We start from the raw sequence: 16,677 nt of genomic DNA, 5'->3' as shown, positions 1-16,677 counted from the left end.
ATCAGTGTTTCCCAAAAGCCCAGGAGGATGACGTCCTCAAATGTCTCGTTTTGTCCACAATTCAAAGATATTCAGTTTACTGTCACAGAGGAGAGAAGACACTAGAACATATTCACATTTAACAAGCTGGAATGAATCAAAGAATTTTTGGCCGCCACAATATCAACGCTGACCGCCACACATTGATTTTCGATTTATTTTTTATTTTTTACTAAGCCTATTTAAAATCGTATTTGATTGCAGAGAGCAGTAGCGCATTCAGCGCAGCACTAGGCTACCTCTCGCTCGTCTCTCTCTCTCTCTCTCTCTCTCTCTCTCTCTCTCACCCGTACCTCTCGCGCTCTCTCTCCGTCATGGAACACCGCTGCATAAATCTGTCCAACACAGCACTGTCAGTTATTACTTATTAGCCAGCATGCAAGGAGCCTAGCTAATAAGGAGAGCTAAGTTATTGTTAGAATACAGCTGTATTTTTGAGGTCAGCACGCTGTATATAGCTGGTAGTAGTCAATATCGATGCACAAGCATGGGAAACACTGGCAGCAGCGCATTATGAAAGACTTCGTCTTAAGTTTAACAACCTATGAAACTAATAATGAACAATATGAAACTAAAACGACATAAGCTTAATTTAAAATGGCTTAGGAACTATCTATTTAGAGGTGGATAAACACAATTTAGAGGTGGATAAACCCACTTTGGAGGTGGGTAAACGCTATTTCCGAATTTTGGGAGGTGCGTAAATGGCGTTTACGTGCGTTTAGCCTCCACTACATCCCTGCCTGTGATAAAGCTATCACAACATTTACATAAATTTATTTAGTTAATGCTTTATTTATTTATTTTTCAAAGAGAACTGTGAGGAATACTGAACAAAAGCATTTAATCCTTGGAACACAGTAATAAAAGAAGTGCCACAAAATATAGCTTTAAAGAAATGCTCAGAAAAGTACAAAAGTAGACGCTAGTTCAGAAATGTTGGCAATACACAGTGCCTGATGCCCAACCTCAGTGTTGATATAGTATGTGGTTGAACTTGCAAGTAAAATATTATTGGTCTTCTTAGTGGTGGTCAACCTGGATGGTGATACAATGGCAGTGGAGGGAGGTGATCTTCCTGGTCTTTATAACTCTGTAAGTTTCCATCTCCACTGGGGTAACGGCAGCTCCGGACCTGGCTCTGAGCACACTGTGGATGGCAAACAATACCCAATGGAGGTATAAATAAGTTAGGAAATAATTTATTAATTAATAATTAATTTATGTGTATGTGATCAATCATTCACTGTGTCACTTTAATTCTGTCTCTCAGCTGCACATCGTGAACGTTCATTCAAAGTACAACGGGAGTGTTAAAGCGGCTTTAGATGCTAATGACGCAACAGGATTAGCTGTTCTTGGTTTCTTCATCGAGGTAAGCAATGCCATCTTTATGACATTCAGAGATGGGAAATGCAACCCTTAAGTAAATATATATTATAAATGTATCTTTATTTAACCATTAGGGAACCAATGACACAAGCAAAACAAAAAGCTGGAAAATCTTAACATCTTACTTGTCAAACATCACCAATGCAGGTAAGGAAATGGTTTTGTCAACTGCCCATACAGTTTGAATGCTTAACCCTCTGGGGTCGACGGACGCGCCGGCGCGTCCTGCTGGATATTTTCGTCATTACAGTGGAACAACTTAAAATACTCCATCATATTTGGGTATACAGATAAGTTTAAGACATCATTAGAAACTATAAAGGGTCTACTTTTATTTGTGTACACTCACAATAACAACAAAATCTTGTGCTTTTGTAAAATAAAGAAAATAAAAAGGGTGAGCTTTCAGCAGTCTCTGTGTTCACGAGCATATTTCTGAAACACGTCACAAAAATGAACTGAAACTCCGCAAATACTTATCACACAAACATGAAGCATATGTCTAAATAAAACTTAAGATTTCTACTTTTAAATAAAACAATTCAAATGTAAAACAAATATTCTCCTGCAATGTAATCTGTATGAAACAAAGCGATGTACATTTTCTTCTGGCTCAATTCATTATCTGTAATGTGATCACACCCACCAGCAGAGCGCGCCATTCATACGCTAATGTGCTGAGACGATCAATGCAAATGGTGCACGCCCCGAAGGTGTTCAGAGGTTTAATGTAAACACAACACAGCTCAACTTTTCTGCGTGTTTGTACCGATACACATGCGATCAAACTCCTAGATATTAAGAAAGAGTTAACATTTTCCTCAGAAGAAGAGCGGGACTACGATGAACGTTTGTATTTTGAAGAGAGACTTTATCCAGCCGAGGATACAATTTCAGATGAGTAAGTCCTTTAGTTTTCTTTAGCTGACATGTTATTTTATATAAACATGTTCATATTTTACTAGTGGGACTGTTTCCAGACTTGCCAGACAGGATTCAGAGTATTGACATTTTAAATATGACTCCTAATAAGCAAGTTTTAGTTACATTAAATGCTGTTTCGGCTAAAGCAGATATTTAAATTGTAGGCTGTATGATATAAATATGATATAAAAATAATATGAATTTTTAGATTATATTTTAACCAGCGTTTATGCCGCCTCTGTAACGTTAAGAAGGAGGAGGCAGACGAGGAGTGAGGATCTAAACACGGGTTTATTAAACAACAGTGAAAACACGAAAAACAGGAACAAATGAAACATCCACGGGGGGAAAACTGAAACTAAAACATGAAAACATCGGAGGTACACGAACTGGGTTAACACGGCAGGATGAACATGGCAAGATAGGCACGAGAGCAAACATCAGCAAAACATCAGAACAATGAACGACAAGGGAATGGAGGAACAGCGGGGTTTAAGTACACAGACATGATGATGACAAAACGACAATCAGGTGTGCACAATAACACAGTGATGAGGGCCGGGAATCATGATAATTGGAATCCGTGACGGCGACACAAGAAACACGGGGCAGACAACCAGGGATCGTAACATAACCCCCCCTCTGAGGAGCGGATTCCAGATGCTCCTGAAAGAGAACACAAAACAATACACAAAAAACAAAACAAAATTGTCCAAGGAGTGGGGGGGGGGGCAGGCAGACCAAGGAGAGCACACGGGAAACCAGACAGTCCAAGGGGGCACAAGGGGCAACCAGACAGTCCAAGGGGGCACAAGGGGCAGGCAGGCAGTCCACGGGAGCACAAGGGCAAGCAGGCAGTCCACGGGGAGCACAAGACGGGGACTGGGTCAGGTGGCCTGGGAGCTGGCCACAGGGCAAGGACAGGTTCAGAAGGCCTGGGAGCTGGCCACAGGGCAAGGACAGGTTCAGGAGGCCTGGGAGCTGGCCACAGGGCAAGGACAGGGTCTGGAGGCCTGGGAGCTGGCCACAGGGCAAGGACAGGGTCTGGAGACCTGGGAGTCGGCCACAGGACAGGTTTGGGAGGTCTGGGAGTCGGCCTCAAGACCACAGCCATGGGGAACTCCGAGGGCAGAGCCGTGGTAGGCGGAGCCGTGGAAGTTTCTGGTGGCAGAGCCATGGGTGGCTCAGGAGGCGGAACCGTAGAGGGCTCTGGAGACGGACCCATGGTAGGCAGAGCCGTGGGAGGCGGAGCCATGGAAGGTCCAGGGGGCGGATCCGAGGGACGCTCAGGAGGCGGAGCCGAGGGAGGCTCAGGAGGCGACATCGTAGAAGGCTCAGGAGGCGGAGCTAAGGGAGGCTCTGGAGGCGAAGCCGTGGAAGGTGGAGCAATGGGAGGCACTGGAGGCAGAACCGAGAGAGGCTCAGGAGGCAGAGCCGAGGGAAGCTCTGGAGGCGACCTCGTAGAAGGCTCAGGAGGCGGAGCTGAGGGAGGCTCTGGAGGCAGAGCCGAGGAAAGCTCTGGGATTGTAGCCATGGAAGGCTCGAGGGGCGGAGCCCTGGGAGGATCAAGATGCGCTGGCTCTGGGACGGTCGAGGCTACTGGCGCTGGCTCTGGGACGGTCGAGGCGACTGGCGCTGGCTCTGGGACGGTGGAGGCTACTGGCGCTGGCTCACTGACGTTCGAGGCTTCAGGCGCTGGCTCACTGACGTTCGAGGCTACAGGCGCTGGCTCACTGACATTCGAGGCTACAGGCACTGGCTCACTGACGTTCGAGGCTGCAGGCACTGGCTCACTGACGGTCGGTGCTGCAGGCACTGGCTCACTGACGGTCAGGGCTGCAGGCATTGACTTGTTGGCCGTGGTGTGCGTGAGCTCAGGTTTGTTGAACATAGAAGGCTGAGCCATGGGAGGTTCTGGGGACGGAGCCGTGGAAGGCGGAGGTTGGAGAGCAGAAGCCTTTCCTCTTCTCCTCCTCCTCCGGGCGGATGAGGCTGACAATGCTGGGTCGCTGACCGTGGCAGGCATGGGCTCAGGCTCGCTGACCGTGGCTGGCGTGGGCTCAGGCTCACTGACCGTGGCTGGCGTGGGCTCAGGCTCGCTGACTGTGGCTGGCGTGGGCTCAGGCTTGCTGACCGTGGCTGGCGTGGGCTCAGGCTCGCTGACTGTGGCTGGCGTTGGCTCTGGCTCGCTGACTGTGGCAGGCATGAACTGGGGAGCGGAAGCCTTTCCTCTCCTCTTCCTCCTCCGGGCGGACGAGACTGGCAGCGCTGGCTCGTTGACCAAGGCAGGTGTGGGGGTTGGGGCACTGGCAGGCGGGGCAGGCGTGAAGGGATGAGCCATGGATGACTGGGGGGTCACCACTGTGGGAGGAGAGGCAGGGTCCTCCTCGATGACGCCCACAGTGAACGGCGAGCCGCAGGCCAGCAGCGTCTCCTCAATAAATTTGCGGAGCGTCCAGCCACGTGTCGCCGGTGGCAACCACTCCTTGAGCGAACTTTTCAGGTTGGCCCGGAAGAAAACCACCAGGGAGGAGTCTGGGAAGTCCGTGGCACTCGCTAGCTCGAGAAAATCGTGGACGTGGTCCTCCACTGGACGGTTTTCTTGCATCAAGCTGAGCAGTTGACAGTTGGCTCGTAACACCGCTAGATCCATTATTGGTCGATCGTTCTGTAACGTTAAGCAGGAGGAGGCAGACGAGGAGTGAGGATCTAAACACGGGTTTATTAAACAACAGTGAAAACACGACAAACAGGAACAAATGAAACATCCACGGGGGGAAACTGAAACTAAAACATGAAAACATCAGAGGTACAGGAACTGGGTTAACACGGCAGGATGAACACGGCAAGACAGGCACGAGAGCAAACATCAGCAAAACATCAGACCAACGAACGACAAGGGAATGGAGGAACAGCGGGGTTTAAGTACACAGACATTATGATGACAAAACGACAATCAGGTGAGCACAATAACACAGTGAAGAGGGCCGGGAATCTTGATAATTGGAATCTGTGATGGCGACACAAGAAACACGGGGAAGACAACCAGGGATCGTAACAGCCTCATTATCATCAACAAAGCTTGTGCTTACAAATATGTGTTCAGGTGTAAATTAGTAAAATGCACTTTAAATATACCCATATTATAAAATCAGCATATTATAATGATTTCTGAAGTATCATGTGACACTGAAGACTGCAGTAATGGTGCTGAAAATTCAGCTTTGATCACTAATTGAATTTTACAATATATTCAAATAGAAAACTGTTCTTTTAAAATGTAAAAAGAGTTCAGAATATCAATGTTTTTCCTGTAAAAACTGTTTTACTGTATCAAATAAATGCAGCCTTGGTGAGCAGAAGAGACTTATTTTAACGGTAGTGTAGGTCTAAAATTAAGTAAAGCCTTTATGTAAAGAAAATGTATAGTCAGATTACTTCTTTTAACTTAAATCTTGATTTTGATCATTGAGTCTCCTCACATTCATTCTCTATCCCTCATTGATAGGCCCAGGAGGGTGTAAATACCTTAATATTCATGATCGTTCACACCTCCTCGCATATTACCTTTCAACACTAAAATTGTCTTACAAAAGTTCAATTACTACATTGTTTTGTATGAATGAGTGATCAGGATGATTTTCACGTCATTTTGTAGCAAAAAATCTAGGCTACAAGATCCAGTTCTCAAAAGTCTTGTGGACTTTATGATGTGTTATATGGCCTTATTTCAATTACTTAAAAATTTAGTTTTTTCAAAAACCATGCATAAATGTTATTTTCTCAAAAATACAAACCTGTACATACTCACATATTATTATAGCCCAGTTTGTGCTGAATACAGTGTAATCAGACTTTAGCCATTAATATGTTTTTAAGCAATTGAAAAAAGCACAAATGTCAAAGCATGTCAAAACTTCTCCAGAACTCAAAACACCCTCAGACTCCAGAGGGTTAAAGGTGCACTCAGTAATATTTTGATTATGTCGTCTTGTACTTGCACTGCCACTGCCACTTAGAGTGCCACTTGTTCAAACACAATAGTTTTCAGTTACTTATATCATTGTAGAAATTCACAATTCTCAGTAAACCATGATTCATTTTATCCATGAGTAAAAGTGTGCAATTACAGATCGGCTACTGAGATAAAATAAGTAGTATTTGGCTTTACATCTGGAAGACGTTTTTTTTTTAAAGTTGTATGCTAATCTGCAATACATTTCCTCTCGGATGTCAAGAAGACATTCAGCAGATGTCTTTGAGATATTTATGATTTAGAATGTTTGTTAATCTGATCTTTCATGGTAGTGGGTAGTTTGCGATAAACTACCTCAGGGCGTGACGGCCCTGCCTTACGCGAGTCCCAGGCACAGATGGCCCAGCTGTCAGTACCTGGTAGGGGACCCTCCCAGGGTTACGCAGCTTTCTTACTGCCTTGTGAGTGTCTCGGGAGAGTCAGTGGCTAAGTAAAGTGGCTGAGTAAACCCCTACAGAAAATCAGGAGGTGTGCCCCTTAGGTGGTTTTGTGAAGCAGAGCGACACATTCCCGGCAGCTCCTGCAGCCAAACTGGTACCAAACGTCATGCTATGCACTCCTTTGGACCCTACCAGCAAGGCCGAGGGTGGGACCCTGATGCACTGGAAACCCAGGATTTCCAGAGTTACTTGCCCAAGCTTTGCGCCAACAAGAGGTGCAAAAATGGGGAGAGGACACTCCTCTGTCACCTAATTGTGGACAAGGAACATGGATGGCAGCAGTCACGGGTTATAAGCTCATTTTGGATTGGCATAACAAATGGGTGCAACAGGTTGCCATTGTTGGTGGGAGGGGTCATCGCACCCCAATGGATAGCTACCGCCTGCCTCAAGCTGGGCAGTCACCGGCAAATAAGGTGCTTTCCCACCACGGCTCACCTGCTCCAATGGGTGCTTGGAGCTTATGGCTCATCGCCAGACAAGTGGGCTGAAATATTTGCAACAAACAAAAGGAAAGAATGAAGAGCTTAAAAATATTATTGGCAAAATTCCTAGCTCTGAGCACATGTTTCTGTTGGGAGACTTCAATGCAAGGGTTGGAGCTGACCACGACATGTGGGTCGTATGCCTTGGCTATCATGGCATCGGAAAGATGAATGACAGTGGCCAAAGACTTCTGGAGCTCTGCTCATACAACAATCTCTGAATCACAAACTTATTCTTTCTCACAAAACCTTGCCATAAAGTGTCATGGAGACATCCAAGGTCTCTTAATTGGCACCAACTCGACCTAGTCATCACACGACGAGCACTCCTCAACACAGTACTTATCACACCAGCTATCACAGTGCAATCTGTGACACCGATCACTCACTGGTATCCAGCAAGGTCAGACTACGCCCCAAAAAGATACACCGCCTCAAACAAAATCATTCCAACACAGACTTGAGCAGTCTCTACACGACACAACAGACTGGAAGTGTGGAGACAAAGTGGGCGTACATCAGAGACACCATCTTCAATGCAGCCATCAATAAATTTGGTAACCAGACAAGGCAGAACACAGGCTGGTTTGAGGAACACCTGGCTATATTGGAACCCATCCTCCAAGCCAAGCGCATGGCGCTCCTGAAGTAAAAGCAAGTCCCAAGTATAGGATTATTAAGGGTTCTGAAAGCTGCCCGCAGTGCAGCTCAAATGACCGGCAGACGTTGCGCAAACAATTACTGGCTAAACCTCAGCAGTAGGATACAGCTCGGCTCTAACACTGGTAATATCCATACCATGTATGAAGGCATTAAGACAGCCTTTGGTCCAAACATCAGGAGGACACGGAGGCCATCATCACTGATAAACAAGAGCAAATGGCCAGGGGGGTAGAACACTACACAGAGCTCTACTCACAAGACAACGGTGTGTCAGAAGCTGCCCTTTCTGCAGTAAAGCCCGTGCCAACGATATACGAACTGGACAATGTTCCAACCTTGAAGGAACTTGACAACGCCATATATTCAATAGCCAGTGGCAAGTCCCCGGGACAGGACGGCATTACACCTGAGGTACTGAAATGTGTGAAACCTGCCATCCTCACAAAACTCCATGAACTTCTCTGCCAGTGCTGGGAAGAAGGAGCAGTGCCTCAGGACATGAGAGACTCCAACATCATCACCCTATACAAAAATATGGGTGATCATGGGGACTGCAATAACTACCGCGGCATCTCCCTGCCGAGCATCGTGGGGAAAACCTTTGCCCATGTGGCCCTCACCAGGTTACAGTCAATAGCAGAGAGGATGTATCCTGAGGCTCAGTGTGGCTTCAGAGCAGGAAGGTCCACAATTGACATGCTCTTCTCCTTGCATCAGCTATAGGAGAAATGTCGAGAACAGAGAATGCCCCTGTGCTTGGCATTCATTGCTCTTACAAAGGCCTTTGACCTCATCAGTAGGGGAGGCCTTTTTAAAATGCTTAAATTGATCGGCTGCCCACCAAAGCTGCTGGCAGTCATCTCCTCTTTCCATGACAACACGAAAGGAACAATACAGCACAGCGGCACCACCTCAAAGGCATTTCCTATACTCAGTGGTGTAAAGCAGGGGTGTGTGCTTGCCCCAACACTGTTTGGCATTTATTTCTCACTTGTGCTCACACATGCCCTTGGGACAGCAGAAGAGGTCTTTCACACAAGACTAGTCTTTTTTTACAAGATCTAATGCAAACTCTTCAATCTTGGCCGGCTCAGATCCAAAACAAAAGTCTGCAAAGTCCTCATCAGAGAACTTCTATTTGTAAATTATGTCACACTGACAGCTCATACAGAACATGGCCTGCAAACACTCATCGACCACTTGGTCAATGCCTGCAACAACTTCGGCCTAAAAATCAATCTGAAAAAGACCAGTGTTATGTGCCAGGATGTCAGAGACACCCCTTCCATAAACATTGGCAGCTACACCCTGGAAGCCATTCAGGACTTCACCTACTTGGGTTCCACCATCACCTGCAATTTGTTCCTTGTCACAGAGATTGAAAAGTGCATTGGGAAGGCATCTACAGCTATGTTCAGGCTGACCAAAAGAGTATGGGAGAACAAACCATTAACACTCAACACAAAAGTTCAGGTATACTTTGCTTGTGTCATTAGCACCCTCCTCTATGGGTCTTTGGCAACATACGCCCATCAAGAACACCATCTAAACACATTCCACCTCCGCTGTCTCAGGCGCATCCTCGATATCAGATGGCAAGATCGTATTCACAACACCTCAGTCCTCAACATGGCCAACATTCCTAGCATGTACTCTCTACTCAGTCAAAGGCTCCTGAGATGGCTTGAACACGTGCGTCGCATGCAATATGTCAGAATACCCAAGGATGTCTTGTATGGTGAGCTGGCATCAGGCACACGAGCCACTGGTCGCCCAGTCCTGCGCTTTAAAGATGTCTGTAAACGGGACATGAAGAGCTGTGATATCAACCCTGGTGACTGGGAGCAAACTGCCGACGACAGACTCAACTGGCAGCAGGCTGTGAAAATAGGTCTCAGGAGAGGTGAGGAGAAAAGACACTCCGTCTGGCAGACCAAGAGGGAGCGACGCACTGGAGCTGTAACCGCATTCACTTGCAATTACTGTGGCAAGGATTGTCACTCAAGATTTGGCCTACTAAGTCATTCTAGGCACTGCAAAACCTACAGTTGACCTCGTAAGGTGCAAAAAAAAATTGTCTTTTGAGACATACAGGCCTATATAATCTGATCTTTAAGGATTTTTAGCAGATGTTACTTAAAATGTGATGCTCTCCAGATGAAAATATACATCTTGGACATGTGCGTATGCTACCTGGGTTAGGGTTATTTCTAGGTGAAGGGGTTGGTGTATGCTGTCTGTAACAGTATAATTAAACACAATAAACATGCTGCTGTCACAGTCTGTCTCCCTCATGTTTTCAAGAACTCTTATTTTGAAGTTATCCTCCTGACTACATTTCCCAGAATTCACTGCCCTCATCACTTCCATCTGTTTCTTATCATCCCCACCTGTCTTCCATTCCCTCATTTAGCTCCTTTTGTATAAATACCCTCCTGTTTTGTACATTCCTTTGTCAGTCCTTGAAGTGTTATTTTGTGCCGTTTAGCTTTATAGCTTGTTGCTCTCCAGCGTTTATTAAAAGTTTGAAAGTATCTACTACTGTGTCCTCTCTTCCTCTCCAACTACCCAACGTTACAGCTGCAGTGATGCCCCTATACTGTATGTTAATTATTAAATAGGGGTGCAAGTAGTATTTACCATTATTTGCACTGGGGTGTAAATGGCACCTAATTTTATCATCTGCCAAAACATTTCTGAGTGCACCTTTAAGCCACATTTAATGTATGAATGTTATTGCATTAGATAAACTATTCTAACTGGCATCTGTAAACAAATGATGCTAGAGCTTTTATAATATTATGCAAAGGCATTCATAGATTTATAAGTGTGGCTTAAGTATCCAATTACTTTTTGGCTCATTGTATACTAATGTATAATCCCTTCACCTGCATAATTTTGCAAACATCCTCAAATTAAATTAAGAGAGATGGGTTGTTTCCTTACACCCTTTGGTATATATTTAGGTCAAGCAACATCAGACATCATGTACCAAATTACAATGGACAGTCTGCTTGAAAATGTGGACAGAACAAAATATTACCGTTACCAAGGCTCCCTTACCACACCCAGCTGTAATGAAGTTGTGATCTGGACTGTGTTTAAAGACACCATCAAAGTCAGCCATGAGTTGGTAAGTCAATGCAACTCTATAATTAACATTAGAAAATAATAATTTATATTAGGGTGAGAATGGTACATTCTTCACATTCTAAGATTATTTTAATTTCTCTCCAAACAGATCAGCCTCTTTAGCTCAACTGTCTATTTAAGTAACACAAGCCCACAGATGCTGATTACTAACAACTTCAGAGGTGTTCAGTCTCTGAATAGCAGAGTTGTGACATCACAGGTGGCAGGAACTGTGACTGCAGGAACTGCGACTGCAGGAACTGCGACTGCTGGAACTGCGACTGCAGGAACTGCGACTGCAGGAACTGTGACTAAATTACCTTCATCAGCGACTACGACTTCTTTCTGTATTACCACAATATTTCTCTTTTCCAGTTTGTGCTGGATATAAAAAGTAGTGTTTGAAATTAGAATAATAAAGTCCACTCTTTAAAGAATAGTTCACCCAAAACTAAAAAGAATTAGTTCTTTTAACAGCATTATAATCTGATTTAATTGATATCTCATTATTCACATTATTCATTTAGTAAATAATTTGCAAGGTTTTATACAAGTTCTGTTATTAGTTGATGATACTTAACTGTTCTACATTTTGCAAATGCACAGACATCTATCTGTGAGCATAACATAGCCCTGTAGTTTTGACAGTATGATTATGTGTATGAAGCTTAAGTTGTTACTGTAAACATAATATGTGTAATATTGAATATCAGAGAACATTCCTTTGTAGTTTTTTCTCTCTCAATTTGACATAATATGACTGCTGAATACTCTCACAAGCTATGGCAGACATGGCATACAGAAGTTATTCCAACTGGAATAATAAATGTTTGCTGGGTAATAACGGCATGAGTCCCTTTCATATCTCTCTCTCTCTCTCTCTCTCTCTCTCTCTCTCTCTCTCTCTCTCTCTCTCTCTCTCTCAAATAAAAATAATAAATTATTATTTTCTAATGTTAATCATAGAGTTGCATTGACTTACCAACTCATATGTCATAAGTTTACATACAATTAGTTTGAAGTCATTAAAACTGACCGTGTTGAGCATTCTTATTTGTGGAGTATTTTAAAAGCTTTTGGCTTTTGCAAAAAGTTTGTTGACATGGTCAGAGAGTACTCTATTATGATGTTGAGAGTACACTGAAAATTAATTTTGGCTTATGTGCTCCATTTCAGGTTTTTAGAGGTATCAGACAAGGCTGTTCCTTGTCTGGAATGTTGTATTCCATAGCTATTGAACCTTTGCTTCAACAAATAAGTAGTAATTTAAGTGGCTTGGTTTTACTAAATTGTAATAATAGTTTTTGTTTGTCAGCTTATGCTGATGATATTGCAGTAATGATCAACAGACATAGCGCTGTGCAGATTTTACTTAATTTAATTGAAGATTTTAGAGTGTTGTCTTCTGCAAAGTTTAACTGGAAAAAAGGGATGCTTTAATGTTGGGACAATGGACTGATGGGAAACCTTGCCTTCCTGATGGGTTGTGTTGGGGTAGAGGGGGTACTTAGGAGTTTATTTAGGAGATGACAGTGTGTTACAAAAAAATTGGGAGGGGGTTTTGGAAAAAGTTAAAGGACACTTGGAAAAATGGAAATGGTTATAACCAAATATGTCCTATAGGGGTCAAACTCTCATTGTTAACAATTTAGTGGCATCCTCACTTTGGCATAGATTGGCATGTGTAGACCCTTCACCACAGTTTTTAGCTGAAGTTCAAGCTGCCCTTTTTTTGGGACAAACTTCACTGGGTCCCACAAAGTGTTTTATACCTCCCCAAAGAAGAAGGTGGGCAAGGTTTGATTAATTTACAAAGCAGGGTTGCTGCTTGTCGTTTAAAGATTTAACAAAGATTTTTTTGGAAGTTTTGGACTGGATAGACCCCTCTTTTTAACGGATCCAACAAAATTGGATTTATCAGGAATGCCTCTTTTTTATCGGAATCTTTTCAAAGTGTGTTTTTTTCCATGTTCATAAGAACTCATATTCTCTCCCCTGGCTATTACAAGAACCTTTGATACTTGGGGCCCGTCTGGACATTAATACGCACTGTAATTTATCAGGGTTCATTACCTTATTTCAAGAATCCAGGGTCTTCAATTTGGGACATTTATTGACTTTAATTGGACCTCACTTTGAGAATGTGGAGGCAGCATCTAAACATCTGGGAATCAGATCTGCTCGTGTATTTACTCAGTTCTTGACAAAACTAAAATCATGTTTTACAATTGAAGAGGACCACTTACTGAAATACCTTTTTACAGGGGATAGTACTCCTCATATTGAAGATCCCTTTCCATGTTTAGTTGTTCAACCCAATCTTGATGAGTGTTTAGGTTTTTTGCTTAAACCATGTGAATTTTTGTTTTTAGATTTTTTGTCAAGTGAAGGCAAAAAAGTGTATAGATCCTTTGTTTTGGTTTTTAATAAGAAGGTGTTTGATCAAAAAATTGATACACCATGGCGTTCTGTTCTGAAACTGAGTAATGATGTAAAGCCTGAATGGAGATCCTTGTATAAGTCACCATTATCTAAGAGGGTAGGTGACATTCAATGGAGAATTCTTCATGGTGCCATTGCTGTCAATTCTTTTATTTCCGTGTTAAATCCAGAAGTCAGTTCTGCATGCCTGTTTGTCTTCAAAGAGAAACTGTTTTTCATGCATTGTTTTAGACTGGAACCTTTATTTATGAAGTTAAAAGAATTGTTTTGTAGGTTTAATTAAACTTTTTGTATCGAGACTTTCATTTTGGGTTTTAAGTATTTTCAGAAAAAAAAAACGGTTTATCTGTCAACCGTTCAATTTTATTTTAAGCCAAGCAAAAATGTATATTTATATCAGCAGAAAAAACTAAATAGAACAAAGGCCTAGTGATGATGTTAACGTCAAATCTAGAGTGTTGATTGATTTTCGGTTTTATAAAACTATGGGATATCTTTGTACTTTTGATTTGATTTGATATGGTGCAGTCATGGGGCTTTGTGTGCAGTATGTGAAGGTGATTTGTTTTTTCTTTGTAATTTCAAAGCGTTCTATTCTATGTTAAATTAAATTAAGTTTTTTCAAAAATAAATCTCTCTCTCTCTCCCTCTCTCTCTCACTCTCACACACACAGTGCAAAATCTTAGGCACATTATATTTTCCTCAAAAAACATTTGTCTTAAATGGTTATTTTATATATTCAGCTTGAAGTGTGTCAGTAAAAAATATAAATTTTAGATGTCTACATTCCCATTGCAAACAGAATTGAATGGAAGAACAAGGAGCTAGAGCATGGTATGGCCCCCACAGAGCCCAGATCTCAACATCGAGTCAGTCTGGGATTACATGAAGAGACAGAAGCAATTGAGACAGCCCAAATAAATTGAAGAATTGTGGCAAGTTCTCCAAGAGTCTTGGATCATCCTATCTGTCAACAACAAAGAAAAACTGTGTCCAGGTTAACCTAGGAGAGGGTTCCTACAGATGCTTCAAAGTTAAATTCAAGGACTTTTCATGCACATTTTCATTTGTTTTCAAGGACTATGCTCGAGATACCATTACAACAAATTCATTATTTGTTCATATAATAAAAATATTTTATTTATTCAGTTAACCTATTTGTATAGTACACCACTTATTACAAGTGCAACATATCTCTTTTACTAAATTTTCTCTCAGTAACAATTCTTGGTTCATTCATGATTAAATTAATGTGCAATTGTATTGAGCTCCCTTAAAACACAATTCATATTCCAACAAAAGTGAATAACTGGGTCTGCAAACAGTAGTCCATGTGACTCGTGTTTTCTAAAGTCACACAACAGATTTATGAGGGGAACTGACCCAAATTGCAAATGAGTTATTCTCAAAATATTTTGACTTTCCAACTTACAAAATATTGACATTTTTTGTTCAGTTCAGTTTTTGCATATAAACGCTGAGGGTAAATATTTTGTAACATGTTGACATAAATTGTTATTCATAAAGGACAATTTGGTTGTTCTTTCTTTTTTTATTTAATTTTGTTTCACAAACAAAGCAAGTTAACACTAATGAGTTAAATGGGTTACAACACATTTTGAGTGTTCAATGGGATACAACAACAAATATTTATGTGTGAAAATATTAGTTAAAATGTTAATTAATAACTTTTTAACATGCTGGGAAAATCACTATATGAATATTTAAGCAGCCTCTGAACTTTGACCTTAAAAAATATTTTCCACAACGTTTTGTATTAAAAAACATTTAAAACATAATTGATAACACCAATGCCATGAAATCAAGGGACAAACATTCTTTTTAAATTATAATAATCATTTTGTTTATCTTTTTTGCACACTTTTTTTTGGCCTTGCTCTAATGCTTTTATTAAAAACAAGTAAAAAATAAATACATACATAACTTTACATGTCATAGAAGTGGTGTACCAGATGAAGGGGACAAGGATTTCTTTCAGACAATTTCAAATATATTTTCTAAAACATTTGAATAACAGGGTCCAACCATTTCATATCATTAACTCTTTCCCCGCCAGCGTTTTTAAAAAAAAGTTGCCAGCCACCGCCAGGGTTTTTGATGATTTTCGCTAAATTTTAATGGCCCGCAGAATATTTTCTTCCATGAATATATGAAGATGCTATATATCACAATAAAGATCTGAGCCTCTGCTTTTAGGCAAAAAAACTATTTTATTTTATCTTCATTTGTTCTTTTTTTATTGCGACTTGAACAGAGGTAGGTTTTGTCAAAAACAACATTTCAGACAAAAAGCTGATAAAAAGGCATGTTTATGTCTGATATTTTGAGCTTCTCATACTCCACTTCTTCATGTTTGAGAAGATCGCAGTCTGTTTCTTTGATCAAAGAGTTGCATACTCTTTCAAAACATGCGGAGGGGTCATCCTTACCGTATAACACCTAAAACACGGAAACCCGGAAAATTCCGTGTTTGGCGGGGAAGCGTTTTTTCATAAAACACGGAAAATTCCGTGTTTGGCGGGGAAAGAGTTAAAGGTGAGGTTTTTACGATCCCTGGTTGTCTGCCCCGTGTTTTCCATGTCGCCGTCACCATGAATCCCGACCTTCATCACTGTGTCATTGTTCTCACCTGATTGTCGTTTGTTATCATCATGTCTCTGTGTATTTACTCCATTCCCTTGTCGATTGTTGTTTTGATGTTTCGGAAGGTTCTGATGTTTGCTCTGTTTCCTGTCTTGCCGTGTTCATCCAGTCCGTGTTCCTTCGATGTTTCCATGTTTTAGTTTCTGTTGTCCCCCCTGTGGATGTTTCATTTGTTCCAGTTTGTTTGTATTCACTCTGATTTATAATAAACCCGCATTTAGATCCTCACTCCCCGTCTGCCCTCTTCTGCCTCCGCCTGCTTGTCATAACAGAGGTTATAGAATGATACGTTTTATTTATTTATTTTCCCATATTTGATAGCTTTTTCATGACTAAAAAGTCAAGGGACATGTTTGTCAACATATTTTGATATTGACTGAAATGTTGTCAGAAATAATGTCACAAAACTGAATCCTCCATTGATCTGCATTCAAATCTCAGAATATTTTACATCTCATT

The 16,677-nt window shown here is 41.9% G+C and overlaps 1 protein-coding gene across 1 annotated transcript in view; it reads left to right on the top strand.

Moving 5' to 3' along the window:
* The window catches only part of LOC127633337 (uncharacterized), a 71,580-nt gene extending 57,742 nt beyond the window's left edge, over nt 1-13,838 (top strand). The window contains exons 16-20 of the mRNA XM_052112374.1: nt 1,067-1,218; nt 1,313-1,414; nt 1,506-1,578; nt 10,946-11,112; nt 11,221-13,838. Coding sequence (XP_051968334.1) covers nt 1,067-1,218; nt 1,313-1,414; nt 1,506-1,578; nt 10,946-11,112; nt 11,221-11,502 — 776 coding nt within the window. The 3' untranslated portion in view covers nt 11,503-13,838. The remainder of the gene's footprint in view (nt 1-1,066; nt 1,219-1,312; nt 1,415-1,505; nt 1,579-10,945; nt 11,113-11,220) is intronic.
* The last annotated feature ends 2,839 nt before the right edge of the window (nt 13,839-16,677 follow it).

Source organism: Xyrauchen texanus, chromosome 40 (genome assembly GCF_025860055.1).
Source record: "Xyrauchen texanus isolate HMW12.3.18 chromosome 40, RBS_HiC_50CHRs, whole genome shotgun sequence".
Classification (NCBI taxonomy): Eukaryota; Metazoa; Chordata; class Actinopteri; order Cypriniformes; family Catostomidae; genus Xyrauchen; species Xyrauchen texanus.
This window is presented reverse-complemented; position numbering and strand designations above follow the sequence as displayed.